This window comes from Lolium rigidum, chromosome 7 (genome assembly GCF_022539505.1).
Source record: "Lolium rigidum isolate FL_2022 chromosome 7, APGP_CSIRO_Lrig_0.1, whole genome shotgun sequence".
Taxonomy (NCBI): Eukaryota; Viridiplantae; Streptophyta; class Magnoliopsida; order Poales; family Poaceae; genus Lolium; species Lolium rigidum.
In genome coordinates this window covers 159,983,566-160,005,755 of record NC_061514.1, presented here as the reverse complement: position 1 = coordinate 160,005,755, position 22,190 = coordinate 159,983,566, and the positions used below count along the sequence as shown (strand labels likewise).

At 46.0% G+C, this 22,190-nt stretch overlaps 1 protein-coding gene and 1 long non-coding RNA gene across 2 annotated transcripts; one reads left to right on the top strand and one right to left on the bottom strand.

The window, feature by feature from the left end:
- Positions 1 to 13,055: 13,055 nt before the first annotated feature.
- Positions 13,056 to 14,376, bottom strand: LOC124670244 (F-box/kelch-repeat protein At1g67480-like). Its single transcript, XM_047206743.1, has 2 exons — positions 13,853 to 14,376; positions 13,056 to 13,680 (listed from the first exon to the last, which is right to left on the bottom strand). The coding sequence occupies exons 1-2, from the start codon at positions 14,374 to 14,376 to the stop codon at positions 13,056 to 13,058; spliced, it is 1,149 nt and encodes a 382-aa protein (XP_047062699.1).
- A 4,876-nt stretch (positions 14,377 to 19,252) lies between these two features.
- On the top strand, positions 19,253 to 20,574 carry LOC124678963. The gene is made up of 2 exons (XR_006994728.1): positions 19,253 to 20,042; positions 20,122 to 20,574. It is a non-coding gene; the product is annotated as an uncharacterized LOC124678963 (long non-coding RNA).
- The last annotated feature ends 1,616 nt before the right edge of the window (positions 20,575 to 22,190 follow it).

The window sequence follows — 22,190 nt, the reverse complement described above, 5'->3', positions numbered from 1 at the left end:
AGCATGGTGAGCATGGGATTCTCCCTTCACCTACGGAGGCGCATGGAGTTGAGATGGTTGAGCATGGGAAGTTCCCTTCAACCAAGGAGGCGCATGGAGATGAGCAAGTCGAGCCTACTCCTATATGCTTGATTGACGAATTGGTACCAATCCCATGTGAGCATGAGAGCCACTTAGCCCACTTGAGCGAGAGTGATAGTGAGTTGAGTGACTTCCACCCCATATGTGAGTTTGAGTGCTTCCATTTGGAGGACATGAGTGATACACAAAGTGAGTTGAGAGAGGTAGATGATAGGTCCATGGAGGACATCGCATTTGCTAACACATTGACCTCTCCCTCGTTTGTGTCTTCTTATGTTGCACTAGGTTCCACGGAGGACGAGCTCCCGCTCATGGAGAAGATGTACATGGTGCATGAAGATGATGATATCTCACCATGCTTGCTCCGCGATGGACATGTCGACCACATGGATCCTCCTACTTCCACAACACCTACATCACATGAGTCGGCCTTCAAAGGTAACAACATAGGTGTTGATGATGCCATGATCCCACTAGTGGACATGATGACTTATGAGCGCATGCATGATCTTGATGATACATTTGCTACGTCACTTGATTCTTTCATATTCCCATGTGATGCTTTGCTTGCTAACATTGTTAATCATGTGGAGTTGATTGATTGTGATACCATGAACATGCCATGCTATGAAAGTTTCATATTTGCTCCGCTTGCTTGCAATGATAATGATTATGCTCATGCTTGTGTTGTGACACCCTTGATGAACACTTGCTCTTTCCATAGGGTTGTCGACAACAATAATGACATTAGCTTTCACATGCTTTGCCAAAAATGTTTACACCATTCCATGATCCTTGCATCCAAGATTGTGAACAATTGCTCTTTCTTATGCTTGGAATGCAAGAATGCTTATTTCATTGTCCATGAGATGGCCCCCATAGCCTTCTCTATTTTTGATGATCATGAGTTACCACATGCCATGAATGCACCTTCTTGCCATATGCACCATCGCCATGCATTTCATACTATCTTGCTTGACACTAATGGTGATGTGCACAAGACATGGAACATCATGATGGATGATGTATTCATCTACCATGCACACACGCTTTTTGTCTTGTTTCTTCCATGTGTAGGTACACGGACGACCACTTCCACCGCTACGGAGCATGAGCTCACGAAACGCGCAATTGAGAGCTACCCCATCAAGGACCTAACCCGCGGGACTCACACCAAAGGGTATGTTCCCACAAGCCTTCACCCTCATGTGTTTCCGACGCTTCTTGACAAGTTTCCGGTTTGGTCCCATGCCTCGTCACCTCTTTTGCCTCTTATGCAACATATCTTGACATATCTTGTTGGCACAATGGTTGTTGTATGTATTGATGATATCATCATACACTCCGAGAACCTCAAGGATCATGTCATACATGTGAGAGACACATTATGCACCTTGTGCCACATGTCACACCAAAAGTTGCTCTCCGTTGGATTTCTCATTTCATCTTTGGCAATTGCAATGGATTCTTTGACACTTAAGGATACCCATACTCGGCTCACGCCAACCATACTTTGCCAAGCTAGAAGTCTCCATAGTTTTGCCATTGCACATAACAATTTTGCCCCAAATTTTGCCGCCGATACTTGCCTTTTGATTGTTCCATTTGTGTGGGACAATGCTACACACCACATTTTTGACACCTCCCAAAGCAAACTTTTACTTGCACAAATTTTTGTCCTACCACATTTTGGATACATCGACACTCTTTTGATCACCATTTTTGCCCAATGCCTTTTGGAGAAACGACTTGATGCTTCGTTTTTGACTGAGAGCCTCTTGTTCGCCGGTCACCAAGTTGTCATCCACAAGCTTTCCTTTTGCAAGTTGTTTTTCCCCCTGTTCTTCTTCGACCGAGACTTGGCCCCTCCACCACTACATGGGAGACCCGCTATGGACTACAACAAAGACGCCCGCACTACGACGAGCATCCCTAAGGACACAAGGGCACCTATACAAGTCCTTCCCGTCTACCTCATCGGTGAGGAGGAGCAAGAGTCGAGGACGACTCTTCCCCAAGGGGGGGGGATGATGTAGCCCCGCCTATCGTTGACGCTACACCATGGCCAAGGAGTCCCCCAAGTGGACCAACAACACAAACCCCCGCCATATATGTCAAGGTGAACCCCTTCCTCTCTATGGTCGACGTCAACACCGACTTGAATGGTATGCTACCTCATGCCTATCGTTATGGTGTCTACAGGTACCGACATCGACAAGGACTAAGAGAGAAGGAACTCCCATGGTGCAAGGAAGAAGGAAGAAGAAGAAGAAGGAAAGAAGAGAAGAAGGAAGAGGAAGAAGAGGCGGGAGGAAGAGGCCCAGCCTGGCCGGTCCAGGACCCGGTCAGACCGGACCCACAACCGGGTCATCCGGTCCCAGTGCCCGGTCAACCGGCGCCCAACCGGATTCCCCGCCTCGTACCGGAATACGACCGGAAACTTCGCAAGTTCCCGGTTGGCGCCCGGTCGACCGGACCCAGGACCGGACCACCCGGCCACGAGTCCGGTCTGACCGGATCCCAAACCGGATTGCACGGGTTCGACTCGACCGGAACGGCCCGAGTCGGTCCACCACTTACCTGTTCGACCCAAGCTGTCTTGTATGCCTATATAAGCACCTAGGTCACCTCCTTAGCTCTTTAGACAAGATTTAGGCTTAAACATAACTTTGAGTTTTGTCTCCCTAGGGTTTCATCCCCTTTGTATCAAGGCAACCCTTGTTGGATGATTGGATCTATGTGTGTGAGATTCTAGTGGTTCCCCACTCTCTCTCCCACTCCTAGCTTCGTCTCCCTCACCGGTCTCTCCTCTCGGAATTCTACCTCGAGTCTCTTCCGGGTGGATTCTATTGGCGTGGTCCATCGAGCCACGAGGGTAAGTATCGATTGTATCGGGTTGGTGTGCGTTGTGTTCTTCGTGTTCTTCGTGTTCTTCCGTCTCTCCCTCTCTTTCCCCCTTTGGATCTTGGGTCATTCGCGAGATCGGGCCACACACGGGATCTTAGACCACATCACAATGTAGACAGCAACAATAACAACGATGGAGGGCTTGGACAACACCAGCGAGTACTGCATCATAGCCAACTCAGCAAAGAAGAACACCATGTTCTCCATCTGCATAGTCAACAAGAGAAACTTCTCACAAACTCACTTTATGATGTATTCAATCTTATAGTGCGAGTACATCTGAATTTACTTATGGTGCTTATTCAATGTTTACTCTTTATCCTTCTTCGAATCAGATGAAGACATTGCCGTCGTACAACCCACAAGGAAGACATATGGTGTAGAAACGGTCAGGTTCCAGGTGAAGTCCGTTCAAAATCGTCTTCTCCATCCTCGGCATCCGCTCCCTCGTGTAGGCATTGTCAGATATAAAAATCAAATCGTTGACACGGAAATTTAATCGGAACATGAACTCGGTGGATTTGAAAGTGCAGTTTATTCAGTCTATTACCTCCGGCGTGGCCGACGCGCCTACCAAGCCGCAGCTCCCTACGAAGCACAGAGCTGCATCGAGAGGTACTCGTTCGATGATGTTGACCGTATGGTACAAGACTCGGCATGACATTGAACTTTTGATGCACTTCGGTGATCCGATAGGCGAGGATACCCCGCATCATCTTTGATTTGATGTCCACCTGGGAGTTGATGTAGCCACAGTAGACGACACTCAAAATAAAACGCCTCACAAGCGGCCTAGGCCCGGAGGTTTGCGGGGCACCATCTTCGCACGTACTAGAAGACACGCGTAGGCGCGCGCACCGGGCGACGGCGCCGGCGAGGCCTTCCGAGCTCATTGGTTACACGGCGCTGCGCGTGAGCGGTGGAGTCCAGATTGGCGGCATGCTGGCGCGGAGCGTAACGAGCGCCGGCGAGGCCTCTGAGCTCATTGGTTACACGGCCCTGCGCGTGAGCGGTGGAGTCCAGATTGGCGGCATGCTGGCGCGGAGCGTAACGAGCGCCTAACCCTGCTACCAGAACCGTGTGACGAGCTCGGCCAGCCAGGCACCGCTCCGGGAACCGCGTGGTGGGCGAGCGACGAGGACGTCGCCGTCGATCTTGGTTCCATGCGGAGGCCAAGGGCCAAGGCCGCCACCAAGAGGTACTGTTCGATGATGTTGACCGTATGGTACAAGACTCTGGCATGACATTGAACTTTTGATGCACTTCGGTGATCCAGTCGGCGAGGATACCCTGCATCATCTTTGATTTGATGTCCACCTGGGAGTTGATGTAGCCACAGAGACGACACTCAAAATGAAACGCCTCACAAGCGGCCTAGGCCTGGAGGTTTGCGGGGCACCATCTTCGCACGTACTAGAAGACACGCGTAGGCGCGCGCACCAGGCGACGGCGCCGGCGAGGCCTCTGAGCTCATTGGTTACACGGCGCTGCGCGTGAGCGGTGGAGTCCAGATTGGCGGCATGCTGGCGCGGAGCGTAACGAGCGCCGGCGAGGCCTCTGAGCTCATTGGTTACACGGCCCTGCGCGTGAGCGGTGGAGTCCAGATTGGCGGCATGCCGGCGCGGAGCGTAACGAGCGCCTAACCCCGCTACCGGAACCGTGTGACGAGCTCGGCCAGCCGGGCACCGCTCCGGGAACCGCGTGGTGGGCGAGCGACGAGGACGGCGCCGTCGATCTTGGTTCCATGCGGAGGCCAAGGGCCAAGGCCGCCACCAAGACAAGTGGGGAAAGGGACGGCAGGGTGGTGGCGCCGGAGTTGGGGAATGGAGAGAGAGCGGCGGCGGCAGAAGCATGGCGGAAGAATGAGGGATCGATCTTACCCGTTGCGATCGGCAGATCTTGGGCTGGAGGACCAGTCTATTGGGCCAGGCCTGTGGACAGAGGTGAGGGCCTAACCTGAGGTAGAAGGAGGCTGCAGGGAGGAACTCTCTCAGCTTAGGGTTACAGAGATAGAAGCACCTTATATAGGTCAGGACTGGGCTGGGCCAGATGGGCCACAATAGAGAACAAGAAGACAGCCCAACAAATACATCCACAGCTTATCCAACACTCCCCTCAAGATGGGTGATAAATGTCAATCATCCCCATCTTGTCACAGGCAAGATTACACTCCTTTGATCCTAGTCCTTTTGTTAAACAAGTCCGCCACTTGTTGTCCCGATCTCACATAAGCCAATGAGATAATCCCCGCATCAATCTTTTCTTTAATAAAGAATCTGTCTATCTCCACATGTTTAGTTCGCTCATGCTCGGACAGGGGTTGTTTGCTATGTTTATGACAGACATATTATCACACCACACTTTCAAGCTTCCTTGCCTTAAAAGTTTTAGCTCTCTTAGAAGGTTTCGTACCCACAACATTTCACCCAGTGCCCCGTGACATAGCTCGTACTCGCTTCAGCTGTTGATTTCGAGACAACAGATTGTTTCTTACTTCTCCATGACACCAAATTTCCTCCAACAAAAACACAATACCCTGAGGTGGATCTCCGATCATCTAAGCAGCTAGCCCAATCTGCATCACAATATCCATCTACATTTAGGTGTCCATTACTTTTAAACCACAATCCTTTTCCTGGAGTGCCCTTCAAGTATCTCAAGATTCTTTGAGCTGCTTCCAAGTGTCCATCCCTCGGATCATGCATATAGCGACTCACTACACTCACTGCAAATGATATATCTAGTCTTGTGTGGCATAAGTATATTAGTCTTCCAACGAGTCTTTGATATTTCTCCTTGTCTATGGGTGCTCCAGACTCTGCTGTGATTTTATTATTTTGGTCAATAGGGGTTGAAGCCACTCGGCAACCCAGCATGCCCATATCATCTAAGAGATCCAATGTATACTTTCTTTGAGATAGTGATATCCCTTTTGACGATCGTGCAACTTCTATTCCAAGAAAGTATTTAAGTTTTCCCAAATCTTTCACCTCAAAGGCTTGACTCAAGCATCCTTTCAGTTTTGCGATTTCAACATCATCATCTCCCGTGATAATAATATCATCAACATACACAGACAAGGATAGTGATTCTCTTCTCGAATGTTCAGTAAAATAAGGTATGGTCTCCATTGCATTGACCATATCCCATGCCACACACCACTTGTCTAAACCTATCAAACCAGGCCCGTGGAGATTGTTTGAGGCCATATAGAGATTTCTTCAGTCTACATACCTTCCCTTTAGTTTCCGGTCTGACAAATCCTGGTGGCATCTCCATATACACCTCCTCTTGAAGATCACCATGCAGAAATGCATTTTTGACATCAAGTTGATGCAAGGGGCATCCGAAATTTGCTGCGCAAGAGATCAATATTCTGACAGTGTTCATTTTTGCCACTGGTGCAAACGTCTCATCATAGTCAATGCCATAAGTCTGACTATATCCTCTTGCCACAAGTCTTGCCTTATATCTCTCCACTTTTCCTTCGCATTTTGTTTCACGTAATAGATCCACTTACAGCCTCATCGTATTCTTTCCTTTAGGGAGATCCGTCAACTCCCATGTTTTATTTTTCTTCAAGGCCTCTAATTCTTCCACCATAGCATTGCACCATCTTGGGTCCAACTCCGGCTGCCTTCCAATCCTTAGGAACAGATACAGTTTGTAGTGAAGCAACAAAAGCCCGAAAAGAGGGTGACAATGCCTCGTAAGAAATATAATTTCCTACGTCATAGTCATCATAACTCAGCCGCTTTGGGGGCCCAACTTTCCTTACCCCTTTCCTTATTGCAATTGGCAAGTCTAGGCTATTATTGGACTCAGTCTGAGATTGATTCTCCTCAGCAGAATCTACACTTGTGCTTCCTTGATTTTCAGGTCCAATGGGTTCCTCCCCCTGCCCCTGGTCTTGTTGCTCCTCCAGTGCATCTACTTGTTCCCTTTGTACTTGTCTTCTAGAGTACACAAGTGGATTCTGCAGCCATCTTTGTGTTGGTACGGGTCTAGGTGGTGTAGGTGTACCAGGAATTGCAGGAATCTCCGCAACAATAGGAATTTGTTGATGTTGATGTTGATGTTGGTCACCATCTTGCTGCTCTTGATAACCACATTGCTGTTGCTCCCCCTCTTGAGCATCACCAAGATGGTCAAGCCCCTGGAACAAGCCACTAAGATCACTCTCACCGTCATAAAATGGTTCTGACTCGCGAAACGTAACATCCATGCTTACAAATGTCCTCCTGTCAGTGGGACTCCAACACTTGTAACCATTCCGTCTGGAGGAATAGCCAATAAAGATACATTTGATAGCCCGATGATCTAGCTTGCCAACAGATGGTCTGTGATCCCTTACAAAACATGTACAGCCAAAGAGTTTGGGTGGTACAACAAAGTCATTGTTATTTAGAAGGAGTTGGCAAGGAGACTGCATACCTAGAATCTTTGAAGGCATTCTGTTGATCAAATACGTAGCAGTCATAACTGCCTCACTCCATAAGAATTTGGGAACATTCATGGTAAACATAAGAGATCGAGCCACTTCAAGAATGTGCCTATTCTTCCGCTCAGCAACTCCATTCTGGGGAGGAGTGTCAGGACATGAAGTCTGGTGCAGTATACCTTGCGAAGATAAGAAAGCAGCAAAAGGTTTGTTGATATATTCAGTACCATTATCAGTTCTGATCACTTGCACCTGAACATTGAATTGGTTTTTCACATAGGCACAAAAACTCTGAAAACAAGTGAACACTTCATCTTTGTGACGCATAAGATAAATCCAAGTCATTCTGGAATAGCAGTCAATAAAAGTCACAAAGTACTTCATGCCACTTACTGACACAACAGGACACGTCCATACATCAGAGTGCACTAACACAAATGGGGATACACTTCTGATCCCTCTACTAACATAAGAGGTTCTCGTATGCTTAGCATATTCGCAGGCATCACAACATAATTTGGTTTTGTCCACTCCATTCATTACATCAGGAAAAACTCGAAACATTTTATCAAACGCCATGTGAAATATAGCCCCCTAGCTCTTGGATGAACCGTCGTTTCAATTTGAAATCTTCTATTCTAACATGTGCTTTTGAATTCGCTGGTTATCTTGGAATAGTATACCACGTATTTGCTAGCGCTGATGTCTTTTCTTTTGCTGAATTCCCTGGTTATCTTTGGAATGCGTACAAATTTTAATACTGAAACAGGACTTGTGTCTCAATCTGTACACTGTAAACTATACGTAACTGATAGGCATTACCAGGGGAATAGTGGACATACTAGGTTGTGGTTCTGAGTGTATTAAAAAAACATATTTATTCTTACTTCGTAAAGCTCTGATCTTATCAATTTTCTTTTGTTACTGTGTATATATTTCGTAGCTATGCAGAACAGTATGTACTAACTTCCCATTTGTGTTGATTGACATAAACGTTGTGAAGATGGGAATGGAATTAGGCAATGTAAATTCTGATGTCTCTCTACCGAGATAAAATGGACATATTGCTTAGTTATCTATACAACTGAAGGGAATCATTTTTAAATATTATAGTGCACGTTCTACACATCCAAGTACAGGCCAAAATAAACTAAACACCTGATATGGACTACAAGATGCTCACATTTTAGGTAGCTATAATTTTTACTTTATCAGTTCTTTGTTTATATTTATGTGGTTTTCTCACGGAATTTGGAGATCAAAATAAATCTGCTCCGTGTACAGTCAAGTGGTATGCTGAACTTGCTAAATTCTCTTGCTCTTATCAAAATATTTTGAAGCTTAAAACATTATGCTACACTATGCATACCTTATCTATCCTGCTAGAAGGATGATGAAATTTACGGAAAGGATAGTTCTTACTTCAACTGAGGTAAGATATTCTGTGTCACCTACACATGCTACGATTATCTTCTTGATTTCTATCGGCATGCTAATTATTCTCAATATTTACTTAATGACTATAAATGACTCTTAAATAAAGTAATTTTCATATGCGCTGGCTTTCAGTTTCACTGGACTCTTGTATACTCAATATGTGTGCAGATAAATGGATCATGATGTTGCTGAAGTGTTAAGTGTGTGCAGATAGCTAGCTGGAAGATGAGCATTTGTTGGTAGAACAATGTCATGCATTTTAGATGTGTAGTCCCTAGCTTTCATGTACAATCTGAAACAATGTATATACGTGCTTGTTCACTTTTTGAGCATCTTTTTTCTAGTATAATGGCTATAGAAAAGCTAACATTTTTTGTCCTCCTAAATTCATTATTGACATGGGCTGTGTAAAAGGCTGTGTCTTGTATTTCGACATATGGAGAACCCATTAATATATGGGCCATCTTGTATATTTGTAATAAATATATTAATATATCCAATTTGTGGATGTGACGTGCTTCAATTTCTCTCATATCTCGTATTTTAGTGGCGAAATGCATCAAGAAAAAACAATTAATTAACTGAGCATGTGCAATGATTTTATTAATTAATTTCCATTTCATAAATTGGGCACCTAATTGTGTATTTAATAACTCTAATACATTATAATGTGTTACTAGGGTAGTTGACGATTATAAATTATAATGTTACAATATTTAAATATTATGTTACTAGTTTGACAAAGAAGGTGTTACTAATTATGTTACTATGGGTGCAAAAATATGTTACCAACAATATTCTACGCATACGAAAATATGTTACTTTCGGTGTTACTATAGTTAAAAAATGTGTTACCAGTGTATCTGGTAACACACAATATGCATGTTACTACAATATAAATTGTAACACTATTTTCAACATATGGTAACAATTATTATGTGTGACTAGGTACACCACTTAGTAACACGGCCTAATGGAACACATTTCAATATGTGTTACTACGTGGCCCAGTATCACTATTTTGGAGCTTTAGTAACACAAGACTGTGTTACCAAAGCTCTGTCCTGATGTAGTGTAGTCCTGCTGATCGATCAGGGCGCTTAGAGATAGCAGATTTACTGGAAAAGCAGGAACATGTAGAACTGATGACAATTTTATGTTGGATGTACATTGCACCGACCCCTCCCCTTTTATAGATTGTGCTGTGCCATCTGCTGTTTGGATAGTGCTTCTATGTGTAGGAGGATACTGAGTATAAGAGTCAAACTCACTAATATTCCCAGTAACATGTTTGGATGCTCCAGAATCAAGAATCCAATCTGAATTAGCATTATGAGTGGCTATAGAAACTCGATCAATATTACCTTCATCTTTGTAGACAAAGTGAGCAAAGTTCCCAAAGGTTGCTTCATTTTGTCCTTCTTCCTTTGATTGTCCCTGAGAGGTACTGGTAGTTGGCTCTGAAGCTGCTGTCATATGTGCCTTGGGTGATATAGTGTGCTGATGTCCACCACCCCTGCCATACTGTTGTCCATATGGCTGTCCACCACCTCTGCCATACTGATGTCCATATGATTGTCCACCACCTCTTCCATACTGCTGTCCACCACCTCTTGCATACTGCTGTCCATCACCTCTTGCATACTGCTGTCCATATGGCTGTCCACCACCTCTGCCATCACCTCTTCCTCTGTAGCTTCCTCTGCCATGTGTGTATCCTCCTCTCCCCCTACTGGGTGTAGCAAAGGAGGTACACTGATGCTTCAAGTGTCCCTTCTGTCCACAAGTATAGCAGTCTCTCGTCTCTTGTCTCTCGGTAGTGTAGAAGGTCGGATGAGGGACATAATCGCTTCCCTTTGTCATATTCAGACGCACTTCCTCTCTGGACATAGCTGCAATGGCTTCTTTGAGAGAAGGGGTAGTGGTTTGATGCAGTAAAGCAGCCCTTCTCCCCTCAAAATCTTGACTAAGGCCTTTCAAGAACTTCATGACTCGCCGACGTTCAATCCAGCTTGCAGCAGCACTCACACATTCCCCATGGGCAAGTTCCAGAGGGTCAACATGATCTAAATCTCCCCAAAGATGCTGCAACTCAGCCACATATGCCATCACAGTTTTGTTTCCTTGTTGCAAGTCATGCACTTTATCCTCAATCTCAGCAATCAACATAATGTTCCCCTTTCCAGAATATAGATTTGATAGAGTGTCCCATACCTCTGAAGCTTTTGTGAGTGCCTCTACAGAAGCAGCAATGTTAGGAACCAAAGAGTTAACCAACCATGCCACAATCAGAGAATTTATGGCATTCCACTGTTTCCATTCCGGACTGGCCTTGTCTCGCTGGTTCTGCGGCCTTCACCACTCACACGTTCATCCAGCCCTTTCGAGTTCAAAATCAACAGCGCCCTCCTTGACCACCGGAGATAGTTGGTCACTCCTTCCAACTTGATTTCATTCGCCGGCAGCTCAAGTTTCTGACCGATGTTGGTATGGGGAACGATTGCTCCCCCTCCAGCAGATCCTCCTCCTCCATCTCCTTTGGTAGTGATAAGTTCTGCCAGCTTCTCCAGAGCCTTGGCCAAATCCCCGTTGTCCCCCATGCTTGACACCAAACTAACCTCTCAGAAACACCAAAGGGCTTACCCGTAGGATGCCCTCTTCGTCTTCTTACTCGTCACTGCCTTCCCCTCCTTGCCGCCGCAGCAGCCTGCTTCCTTCCTCTTCCTCTTCCTCCTAGCTGCCGCAGCAGCCTGCTTCCTTCCTCTTCCTCTTCCTCTTCCTCCTAGCTGTCACAGCAGACTAGGCTTCCAGATCGGCAGTCCTTCCTGTCGTTGCCCTCACTGCCCCTTGCTCTGATACCATGTGGACAGAGGTGAGGGCCTAACCTGAGGTAGAAGGAGGCTGCAGGGAGGAACTCTCTCAGCTTAGGGTTACAGAGATAGAAGCACCTTATATAGATCAGGATCGGGCTGGGCCAGATGGGCCACAAAAGAGAACAAGAAGACAGCCCAACAGATACACCAACAGTTATCCAACAAGGCATGTCCTCGTTTTTCTTTTTGAGGTGCGAAAATTTCCAGAGGTATGTATACCTCTCCAGTTTTGTACCGTGGTATGTATCTATTTGGACCATTGAATGAACGAAAATTAAGGGCTGTAATTCATTTAGGGGTACCACAAAAGAACCCTAAATGTGAGCGATGCATCCAAGAACTGTGTCATCTCAAGGAACGAGTTTCATCCCGGAGTGAAGCATTCCAGACAATTGTCTTCTGTGAGTTTTCAGGTCTTAGTTCCAACATATATAATGCCTTGTATGTACGTGGATACTATTTAGTTGTTAGTAATTCAGAGGAGGGCTGGTTGTTGGCTCGGTGAATATGGTGTTTTGTTTGGTAGATAGAAAAACAAAATATACATGAAATAGACAAAGAGCACATATGTCAAATGTGATATTGAGAAGCACATGATATCTTTCGCAACAGATCGCCAATCGGTCCCAAGTCCCAACGAGCCAGTATCCAATAAGCCCGGTCATCACAAAGTACAAAATGTTGTGAACCTACTAAGTTAAATTGTCCTTATGACACATCACAAGTCACAAAGGCCATTTGATGGCCGCCTGCCGAGAGGTATGCCACTCACAGGGCACCAAATATCCTCTCTTTACATCAACCAACACATATTGGTGCTATTTTGCCACCCTAATTCCTTCTGACGCTTTGGTCACATAATTTTAGTGTTGTCTGCTTCATCTAAACATGCAAGATTTGTCACCATAGTGTGTGGCCTATCATCCATATCAATGCTTGTGAAGCTTATGGATATGCCAATTTGACATTAAACCACACATTGTGAATTGAATAGAGTTCACCCTGATAAAAAATTTGAAAAATGTTAAAGGTAATGTTGACCCAACAGAAAGAGCGCAATTATGTGCAACATACACGCAATATTTCATACAAGAGAACATGTGGGCCAGCTTCAATTGAATGACCAGAGGAACATATAGTCGGTAAAATGCGAGGATATATGCTACTTCCTCCGTCTAAAAATAAGTGACTCAACTTTATCTAGATATGATTGTATCTAGACGCACTTTTAGTATATAGATACACGCGTATTTAAAAAACTTAAGTCACTTGTTTTTGGAAAGAGGAAGTACAAGGTAGACGACCCCAAGGCACCATCAAATTTCAATGGTCACACTGCACAAGCACAACCTCGACGGCTTCAGCTCTGATGTCTCCCATTCAGAACCTAGCGCCGCAGCTGGATCGTACGTCATAGACTGACGCTCATCTTCCTCCCGCGAGAACAACAACAGCTTTCCACCACTCGCCCCCAGGCAAAAACGGCTGCTTGAACTACCCGTTAGTGGCACTGAAATCTTCATCCAAGAACTGTCTGAAGGGCTGAACACCGAGAGCGAGCGCTGGTCCCTCCACTCAATGCAGAACAAGCTCTTGCCAAGAACTGCATGAGAGGTGACCATTACACATCCTCTCTTGATCTCGTCCCAACTTCGGCGCCTGGGATCGTACACGTCGATGGAACGGGAGTTGCCAATTGTGAAGCTTGAGCGGCCACCCATTATGTACAACTTGTAGTTCAATCCGAAGGCGAAGCATCCTGACCTCGGCCTGCGAAGGTTTTCGATTAGTGTCCATCTATTCTGTTCGGGATCATATGCCTCGACGCTGGACAAACTGTTGCAGCCAGAGCCGAACCCACCGGCAACATATATTATGCCGTTGACCTCTGCGCAGGCGAAGTCACGACGTGCAAAATTCAACTTGGCAAGTGCACCCCACCTATGCAGAAGCAGGATGAGTTAGTTACATGTTTCAAATGCCTTTGGAGAACTTATTCTTCATAATTACCCCCAATAATGTACTTACTACCCAGAATAATATTATAATTTTCTATAAGAGAAGTATAATTCTATGATGCTTGCTTTTTTTTTATCACAGATTCAAAATATACCTGTTGAGCCGGGCATCATACTGATAAACCTCATCAGAAACATAGTCCTTCCCATAGACAGCAGCATAGCCAGCTACGACATACAGATTCCCGTGGAGAACCACCACACCAAACCCTGCCTTAGCCAGCCCAGGCATAGGAGGAATTGCCCTGTTCTTTTGCTCCCCCAAGACCTCCCATCGAGGCCCCTTTTCACCAGCTTCAGCAGCAAGGACATAAACCAACTCCTCAATCTTCCTAACCTCCTTCCTGACAGCACTAAACTCTCTGCTGCCGATGAATGACATCCACCTCCTGGAAACTGCACCCATGGCAGGGAAGTAGCTCCGATGGACAAGCGCGATGCATATCTTCGCCATGTCTTCTGGCAAACCGGGTATTAGAACGTTATGTGGATTGGTTTCTTTTTCGGCCATCGGAACTAGAGAAAGTCTTTGCCTGGCTGGATATTTCAGTGGCATTGTAGCACGGTGGCATGTTTGTGCTTGAACATGTGGTTCCCTTGCTGCGACAAGGGCGGGCATTTGAAAACACCTTAGGAACCTTGTTGATGCGAAATGACTTGAATAGCTTCTGTGCCTATTTGCCTTGCTGGTTTTCTATGTATGATGAGCCTTCAAAGAGAATATTTTAGGAAGATATGAATACCAATACAAACTGAAAATTGGAGGCAATGGTTTGAGTGGTGCTCAAATGAGCAGCCCATGGATGCACGCGCTCAGACTTAGACAGGAGACGGAGCTCAGCGAAAATTGTAAATTTTCTTCTAATTTGCATCTAGTAGATGCTATTTGTTCAGTTCAACTACGTCATCATCCTTAAACCACCCCTAAAACAACTGTTTGGATTTTATTTTGTAGAGCAACGTAGAAAGAGCTCCCAAAGCATAGTAATTGAGTAACCCAAGATCAAGAAGTGATATGGACTTCTTTTACATTTATGGTTGATAAGACAAGTTTCCTTACCGAGTGCCCTCAGCCCCAAAACAATTTATTTGTTAGCGAAAAGATAGTATATATGTTGCTTGTAAAATATGCAAAAAGTATTCGATGTAAACCACATAGAAGTGTCAAAAATCCCTAAGAAATACAAGTATGGAGGAGGTGATGTTATACTGTATTGAGGAGGTGATGCTATCGGGACGTGGATTTCAAGATCAAATAACGTAGTCATAGTTGCAAAGAAATGTAGGTCAAGAAGTATAAAAATCCATTTCCTGTTGATATTTTTCCGTTGATTATGTTTTTCAGATTTGTATAACATGTTACCACAACTGAGTATAGATTAATGCAGGAGTTCACGTTGACAAGATCTTTACTTTTCCGCAAATTTGGCTCAATAGACGTGACAATTCTGGCAGCCAGTTCCTTGTCAAACAACGTCTGAATGAAATGACGGGAGAAAAGCAAGCTGGAGTAGGAATACATTCGCCAACAGAGCGGGCAAGAAATGTTTCAGAATCGACCTTTCCATGCCCACGTAAACGCAAGAACAAGGGTGAAGATAGTTGTATACTGAGTAAGGATAAATATATGATGTTTACCTGGACTAGGATGTTTTGCCTCGACGTTAGCTCCAAGCTTTGTGTACTGGAGGCAGATAAAAATGGCGTAAGTCTCTCCACGGGAAAACAGAGGAGAAGAGGGGATTGATGAACACGAAGCAGAGTTCAAGTTCAACATATTCTTACGGCTCGATGCATTGCTTCTCCTATATATAGAGAGAGAGACAGTTGCTGTTCAAAATATTAAAATAAAGTTATCTTTTCATTGGCCTCTCTCGTATGCCAGGGCATCTCTCTCCCTCAGATAAAAAGAATAGTTGTATCACCAGTAAACAAATCCTGAACTATGGAGAACCAACATGAGGTTGGGTGGTTAGGAGGGTGGTTGTACCCCCAGCCCACCAGAGTTTAAATCCCAGATTTGACATCTGTGTGTCTCATAAAGGCGGAATATTCATTCAGTGGGAGGCGACGTTCCCGTCGACAGCGAGGCGCCTGTTGTGACTTCGTCAATTTCAAGATCCAATCCGCCGGCTCAGTCTTCCGGAGGTGCTCATAGGGGTAGGGTGTGCGTGTGTGCGTTCATAGGGGTGAGTGTATACGCGTGTATGCATATATATGGAGGAGATTGCATATTCAACTTTTTTTTACTGATGGAAAGTGAACTATTGGATCGAAAGATGCCATATTCGGTTCTGGCTAGGTAACCTAGAGCTTGCAACTCTTAAAGATTTACTTGTTCCAGGTGATCAGAGGCTGACTAAAATTTACTAAAGAGGATCAAGATTTAGATTTCTCTTAAAGTTTCCGTGGACTGCACTGAAAAATATATATAACTGCCTTGCCGAGATAATTGTGAGCTAAATAAAACACAAAGATAATGGCAATGTATCAGTTTCGATCCTCCAGATCTGAACCGACGTGTCTAAAGAAACTCATGGATAAAGCAGTATACTCTTGATAGGAGAGCCCTACACGCCACGAAAAGGCAAAATGACATAAGTCAGCTCCTTTTTGCTGATAGTTATTCCATAGAAGAAGATGTCCTTATACAGCCTCGCGGCGGGTGAAAAGCCGGACTGTGCAGTCAGCTATGCATGTGCTGATCAGCGTGATCCGCGCACTTTTATTATCAGGAATTGAAGGTTTGTCGGTCAAATCAAAGCTCCCTACGTAAGATAATCGCCACGGCAGCACGGCATCCTCTTATCTGAATGGAAGAGTTGACATGCATATCGCCTTGTAAGGCGCGTGTACTTCCCAAACGTAGGTTGATGAACGATAGCTACATAAACAATTGTAAACTGAAGTAGTGCATTTTAGATGTTTGACATGTTGTGATTTTTTTTATCTCATTTGATAAATTATTCTTGTTGATAATTTGACTTTTGATTTGTTGAATAAGCTTGTTGTTTGTAGTCGTATGTCTTATCACACGGAGTAATGACCTATTAACTACTGGTGATGGACTCCTCCCTTACTAGCTAATCCTTTTTAATATAAACAGTAGGAACAAATCATGAACAGATGAGAACCAACATTAGGTTGAGTGGTTATACCCCAGCTCACCAGAGTTCAAATTCCATGTTTGACATCTGTGTGTCTCGTAAAGGCAGAATATTCATTTAGTGGGAGGCGATGTTCCCGTCAAAAACGAGACGCTTATGGTGACTTCATCAATTTCAAGATCTAGTCCGCCGGCTCAGTCTTTCGGGGGTGCTCATAGGGGTAGTGTGTGCGTTCATAGGGGTGAGTTTATACGCGTGTATGTGAGCGTCTGCGTTTGTACTGCTTTTCTCAAAAAAAAAAATCATGAACAGATGTTGCGTATAAGCTCAAGCAAGGTCTGCTTTTTCGACAAAGAGCATATATTAATATCGGAGATATCAATTACACCCAGCCTCTGCAAGAACGTATTGCCCTAGCGGCATTACAGATGCACACAACCAAAAAAAGGAAATAAGAATTACAGAAAAAGAATATTCCCGCTACGGTGGTTTAATCCTTCAAATAGTAGCACTAACACCACCAAAACAGCACCATATGTCCAACTTCTTCAAAAGCGGCGTCTCCAAGAAGGGAATAGTGCACAAGCGTTATCGTCGCCCGATCAAAGATCTGAGTTTTCACCCTGAAAAAGGTACTCGCTCTCAAAACAATGCCTTTAACAAGGCCATTGATAGACAACCAATTAAGACCAGACCTTGGATTTTCACCCTGAAAGGTAAGACTTTGGTCTTCTCCTATGCAGTCGCCCCCACTTGCATGCCGCTGCTCCAAGTCATGAAACACGAAGCCAACTCCTACTCGCCCCAAAGATTGGAACCTCCATTGCTGGTCCTCAGATCTCGGTCTTCATGATATTCTCTACCAACACCATGGAATGAGAACATGCCCCATGATATTAACAGCCAGCAGAGGTTCGAAGCGCTCCCTCTGAAACCAAACGGCCAGAGTAAAACATGGGTGCGCATGACCAAATCCCACCCGATCCGGCGTGAATCGCCCATGGAAGATCGTCGGCGGAGCCTTCCGGAACCCGTCACTCTAGCCAGGTCAATGGGGACACACGTCCGGCAGATCATCATCTTGACGCAAGTTGGAATCCTCCGCCTTTATTCAGGTCGCGCCCCCACGCCGTCGACCATCCTAGGTCGGCCAAGGCTGTCGCCGGAGACACCAAGCGCAGACCGCGTAGTCCGGAGACATCGCACACGCCTGGACCCCGCCGAAGCCGAGAGCCAGCCCTCCACCGCCGACCGCCGAGAGGCGAGGAGAAGAAGACCTACGGTTCCCCCTGCAGCCTGTCCCCACCCCTCCCTCCGCCGCAGGCAGGGCACACCACCGCCTCGTCGTCCGTCATGCCGCCGCCGAGCCGAGGCCAGGAGCCGCCACCGAGGTCCCTGACGATAAGGCCGCACCCTGGTCCGAGGAGGGCAACCCACGCTCGGGCCCCGCGTGCGAGAGGACGAGGAAATCCCCCCCTCCGCCGGCCAGGCTTTGCCTGACCGCGCCCCCTGGCGGCGGCGGGGGAGGGGAGGGGGAGAGGGGGGAGGCGGCGGCGGCTGCGGTAGGGTTCCCCTGGCCGCCATGCAGGGGCGGCACGGGAGGGTTACGAGCGCTGGGTGTCATTTACTCGAACTGATAGGTAGTGTAGAACAGAAACTCAAATCTACGCCCACTAGCACGGTATATGTCTCTATTTATGACACATATAGGTCATGCGTAAACAAATTCACAACCTATTAATGCTTTTGCCTGACTTTAGTCCTATAAATGCCCCTATAACATTAACTTTTGTGTTCATAGACATTACCAGTCTATGTCTGTAACATTTCATGGGGGGCAAAGGAAGAGTTGTCACAAAGATAGGAGGCAACGTTGAACTTTAGGGATAGGAGGCATCTGGAACAAAATGATTAGGTTTCAAACAAAACCTTGTCAGGCGTTAGTGGATTGGGCTAGTTCGCAGGAGAACTGAAGCTTAATGCCCATACGCACAAGCACGATAGCTTGCTGAAGTCCCTTGCCATCGTGGTTGCAGTCAAGGACGTCAAAATGATTATGTTTTGCATAGAGTACGAGACCTCTCTGTATTACTACTATACTAAAGATGATCAACTTTGATTTTTCTCATAATTTTGGGCTTTCTTAAGATTTAGCGTGGTGGTAACACGTGTGTGTTCTGTTGTTAGATTGGTTTTTGATCATTCTTTTGTGTGTACAGTTTGGTGCCTGTAGTGTTTAAGTGGCCAGCTAGGTGGTGTTGCAAAATGTGTACTTTTGCCTAGTATCTTTCTTAGCATGTTGGTGGTGGACTGCCCCAATGTAACCATAGCCCCGTTTTGAAGACAGCGGCGCTGACATGATTCAGTAGCTTTAATGGTCTGCACAATCGGTCGAAGCGGCCGTGAGAAATCGAACATCTCCACCGCTGGATTATTTTCTGATCCCCTCTAGCTTATTCTCTCTCATCTTCTCCCCCAATCCTCATTGTTGACGCCCTCCTCTTCCTCCTGGCCACTGCGCCGCCGGCACGCCCCTCCTCTTCCTCTCAAATTGGCTGGCGATGGGGAGGACCTCTCCCTCCTAAGCCGGCTGGAGGCACGGAGGAGCAGCTGCATGCGGCCCTCTCCCTCCCGAGGTGGCTGGGGGCGCGGAAGAGGAGCAGCAGGCGGCCCTCTCCCTTCGGAGGCCTATGGCGACGCGGAGGAGGAGTTGGGCCCCTTCCTCTCCCTCCCTCCCGAGGTGGATGGCGGCATGGAGGAGGATCAGAACCTCCTCCTCTCCCTCCCTCTCGAGGCGGATGGCGGCGCGGAGGAGGAGTTGGACCCCCTTCTCTCCCTCCCGCCCAAGGCGGCTCGCTCGCCGACGAGCTAGAGAAGAATGGGCAGCTCGGCCCGCCCTGCGATGGGTGGCTCGCTCCCAAGTCGTCGTCCGTGAGATGGAGGTGCCTCCACATTTTCTTCACCGGGTTCGTTGCCTACGGATGCACGGCGGCGCCAGTTTTGGCCCCGCGGCCGGCACGCCGTGTCGCCGCCTATTGGACCACGAAGCCATGCCAGACAGCAAGGTGGTTCGCCCTGGTTTATCTGTGCTGTCCTATCTCCGCCGGCGTGCTACTTCACTCGATGGCGGCGCTGCATGGACCTTATTCTTCGTTCCATAGCGTCATAATTGCTTCTGGTATACTCTTCTTAATTCGTTGGTGCACGACTTTGGGGTTTGTTTGTTGTCTTATTGTGGATTATTTTGCTTGATGTAGGCAGTCTGCAGTCATATGAGTGTGCGTGGTGGTGGTCGCCGGCGGGGCCGGCCTCCTTCTGTGTCACCTCCTCCACCGTCACGATTCACAAGATGTTGATGTTGCTGTGTCTCACGTTCATGATGTCCAGCCCTTCCAGAAGTGCCTGTTCACCATGATAAGGCCTCCAGGTTGTGGGCGGGGCTGTGGTCGTTTTGTTCAGTTTGTAGCTCCTCATGTTCCGCCTGCGATTGAGGTGCCTTTGCATACATAGGTCTCCTCGCCATCGGAGGCCGCCGCGCCACATTTTCTGTCATGTACTATGGTGAGTTGCTCCAACTCCAGCCCTTACAGGTTGTCAATAGTTGCTTTGAGCGGGGAAAATAGGGGCCAAAGATGGGAATTTAATTTTGACCTTGTGCTTGGAGGAAGTATATATTCAGATTTAGGTGAATGCCAGAGCCTTTAGATTTTGTCGGTATGAATTGAAATGTTATCATTGTACATGTTCGGGGTTGGAATATTACTGGTTGACTTTGTGATATAATGAGAGATCACATTGGTGGTGTGACCAAATGTTGGTTCAACAAAGAGATGGCAGTGTGCACTAGGTGTTACTATTGTTAGATCGTCATTTCTTGCTTTCTAGATGTAGAATGAAACTTATGTGCTGCATGTTTTTGACATGCACCTCATTGTGTTATTGGTATGTTGGATTAGGCATTGCCAATATTTCTATTTCTTCATTCCATGATTCAGGCAAGTTAATATGATGCTGGTTGGCTATAGTTTCGACTCTTTTTATTGGTTGGCTGGTCGATTTCATTCGGATTGAGTTCGTATGTTTCTTTTGATTTTGGAGGCATAGCTGCAAGTATGCACACTGTTAAGAGTTAGAGCAATTTGTCGATCTGCAATCTAATTGGCTGGTCTGACCTTTTGGTGAATTGACAGTACTCAATTGTCCGCCTCCGTATTTACATAAACTACTTGGATTCATATATCCAATGGTGTTGGGAGTTGTAAGGAGATTCTTGTATTTCGAATATTTATTTGGAACTGAAAGTTTGTTTTTATAATACAAGAAATGGATTTACATGCTCCTCCAGAAATAGTGTTTATGCTTCTTCAAAGTGTTTACCCATAAGTAATTGGTTGCAAGCATGAACAAGAATTTGTCAGGCGTTCTAATGCATATTAGAGTATTATAAATCAGGTCATTCTTTGTCTTGAATGAAAATATTTCTTATTTCAGATTCATGTTATAACTCAAAGGTACTGTCTTTTGGCATGTTCACTACTAGGAAAAGGCCTATAGATGAAAATAGCACTACCGGCGCACCAGCAATTTCATGCGCCGGTGGCAAAATACCGCCGGCGAGCCATGTTAGGCCGCGCCGGCGAAGAACCTATACTGCCGGCGCACAAGGAAATTTAGTGCGCCGGGAATAAAATTCGAAGAATTCTGGCCGGACCCCGAAAATCTGGGCACCTTACCCCCGGCGCACCTCTATGGTGGTGCGCCGGGGGTAAGGTGCCTACATTTTTCTCTCCACCCCCCCCCCCCCGGGAATCGCCTTTTCAGTTTTCGAAAAAATAAAAGAAAATGATAGAAAATTTAAAAAATAAAATCCTTTGAACTTCCCATGTATTATGTAATCTAGCTTTAATAAAAAATTGAAAAAATGAATTTCGATATATTATGCAAAATGGCGTCATCTTTCGGTAAAAATGAATTTCTGGTTGCATACGACCTCCGATGAAAAACTTTTTTATATCAAAATCTATCTACGCGAAATTTCCTATTCGAATTCAACGGCCTACGGCCGTTTGGAGAAAAAATGGATTCGTCAATTGGAAAACGGAAACAGGACTTTTTTCAGGTTTAAGATTTGGGTGAAAAAAATAAAAAATTTACCCCGGGCGCACCACCATACTAGGTGCGCCGGCGGTAAGCTGTACTATGTATTCATGCCGGCCCTCCTCCCTCTTCTCTTTCCTCACTTCTCCCCCTTTTTCTGTTTCCCTCCTCCTCTTCTCCTTGCAATACTCACCGACGGCCTCCTCCTCCTACTACTCCGGTGACCTCC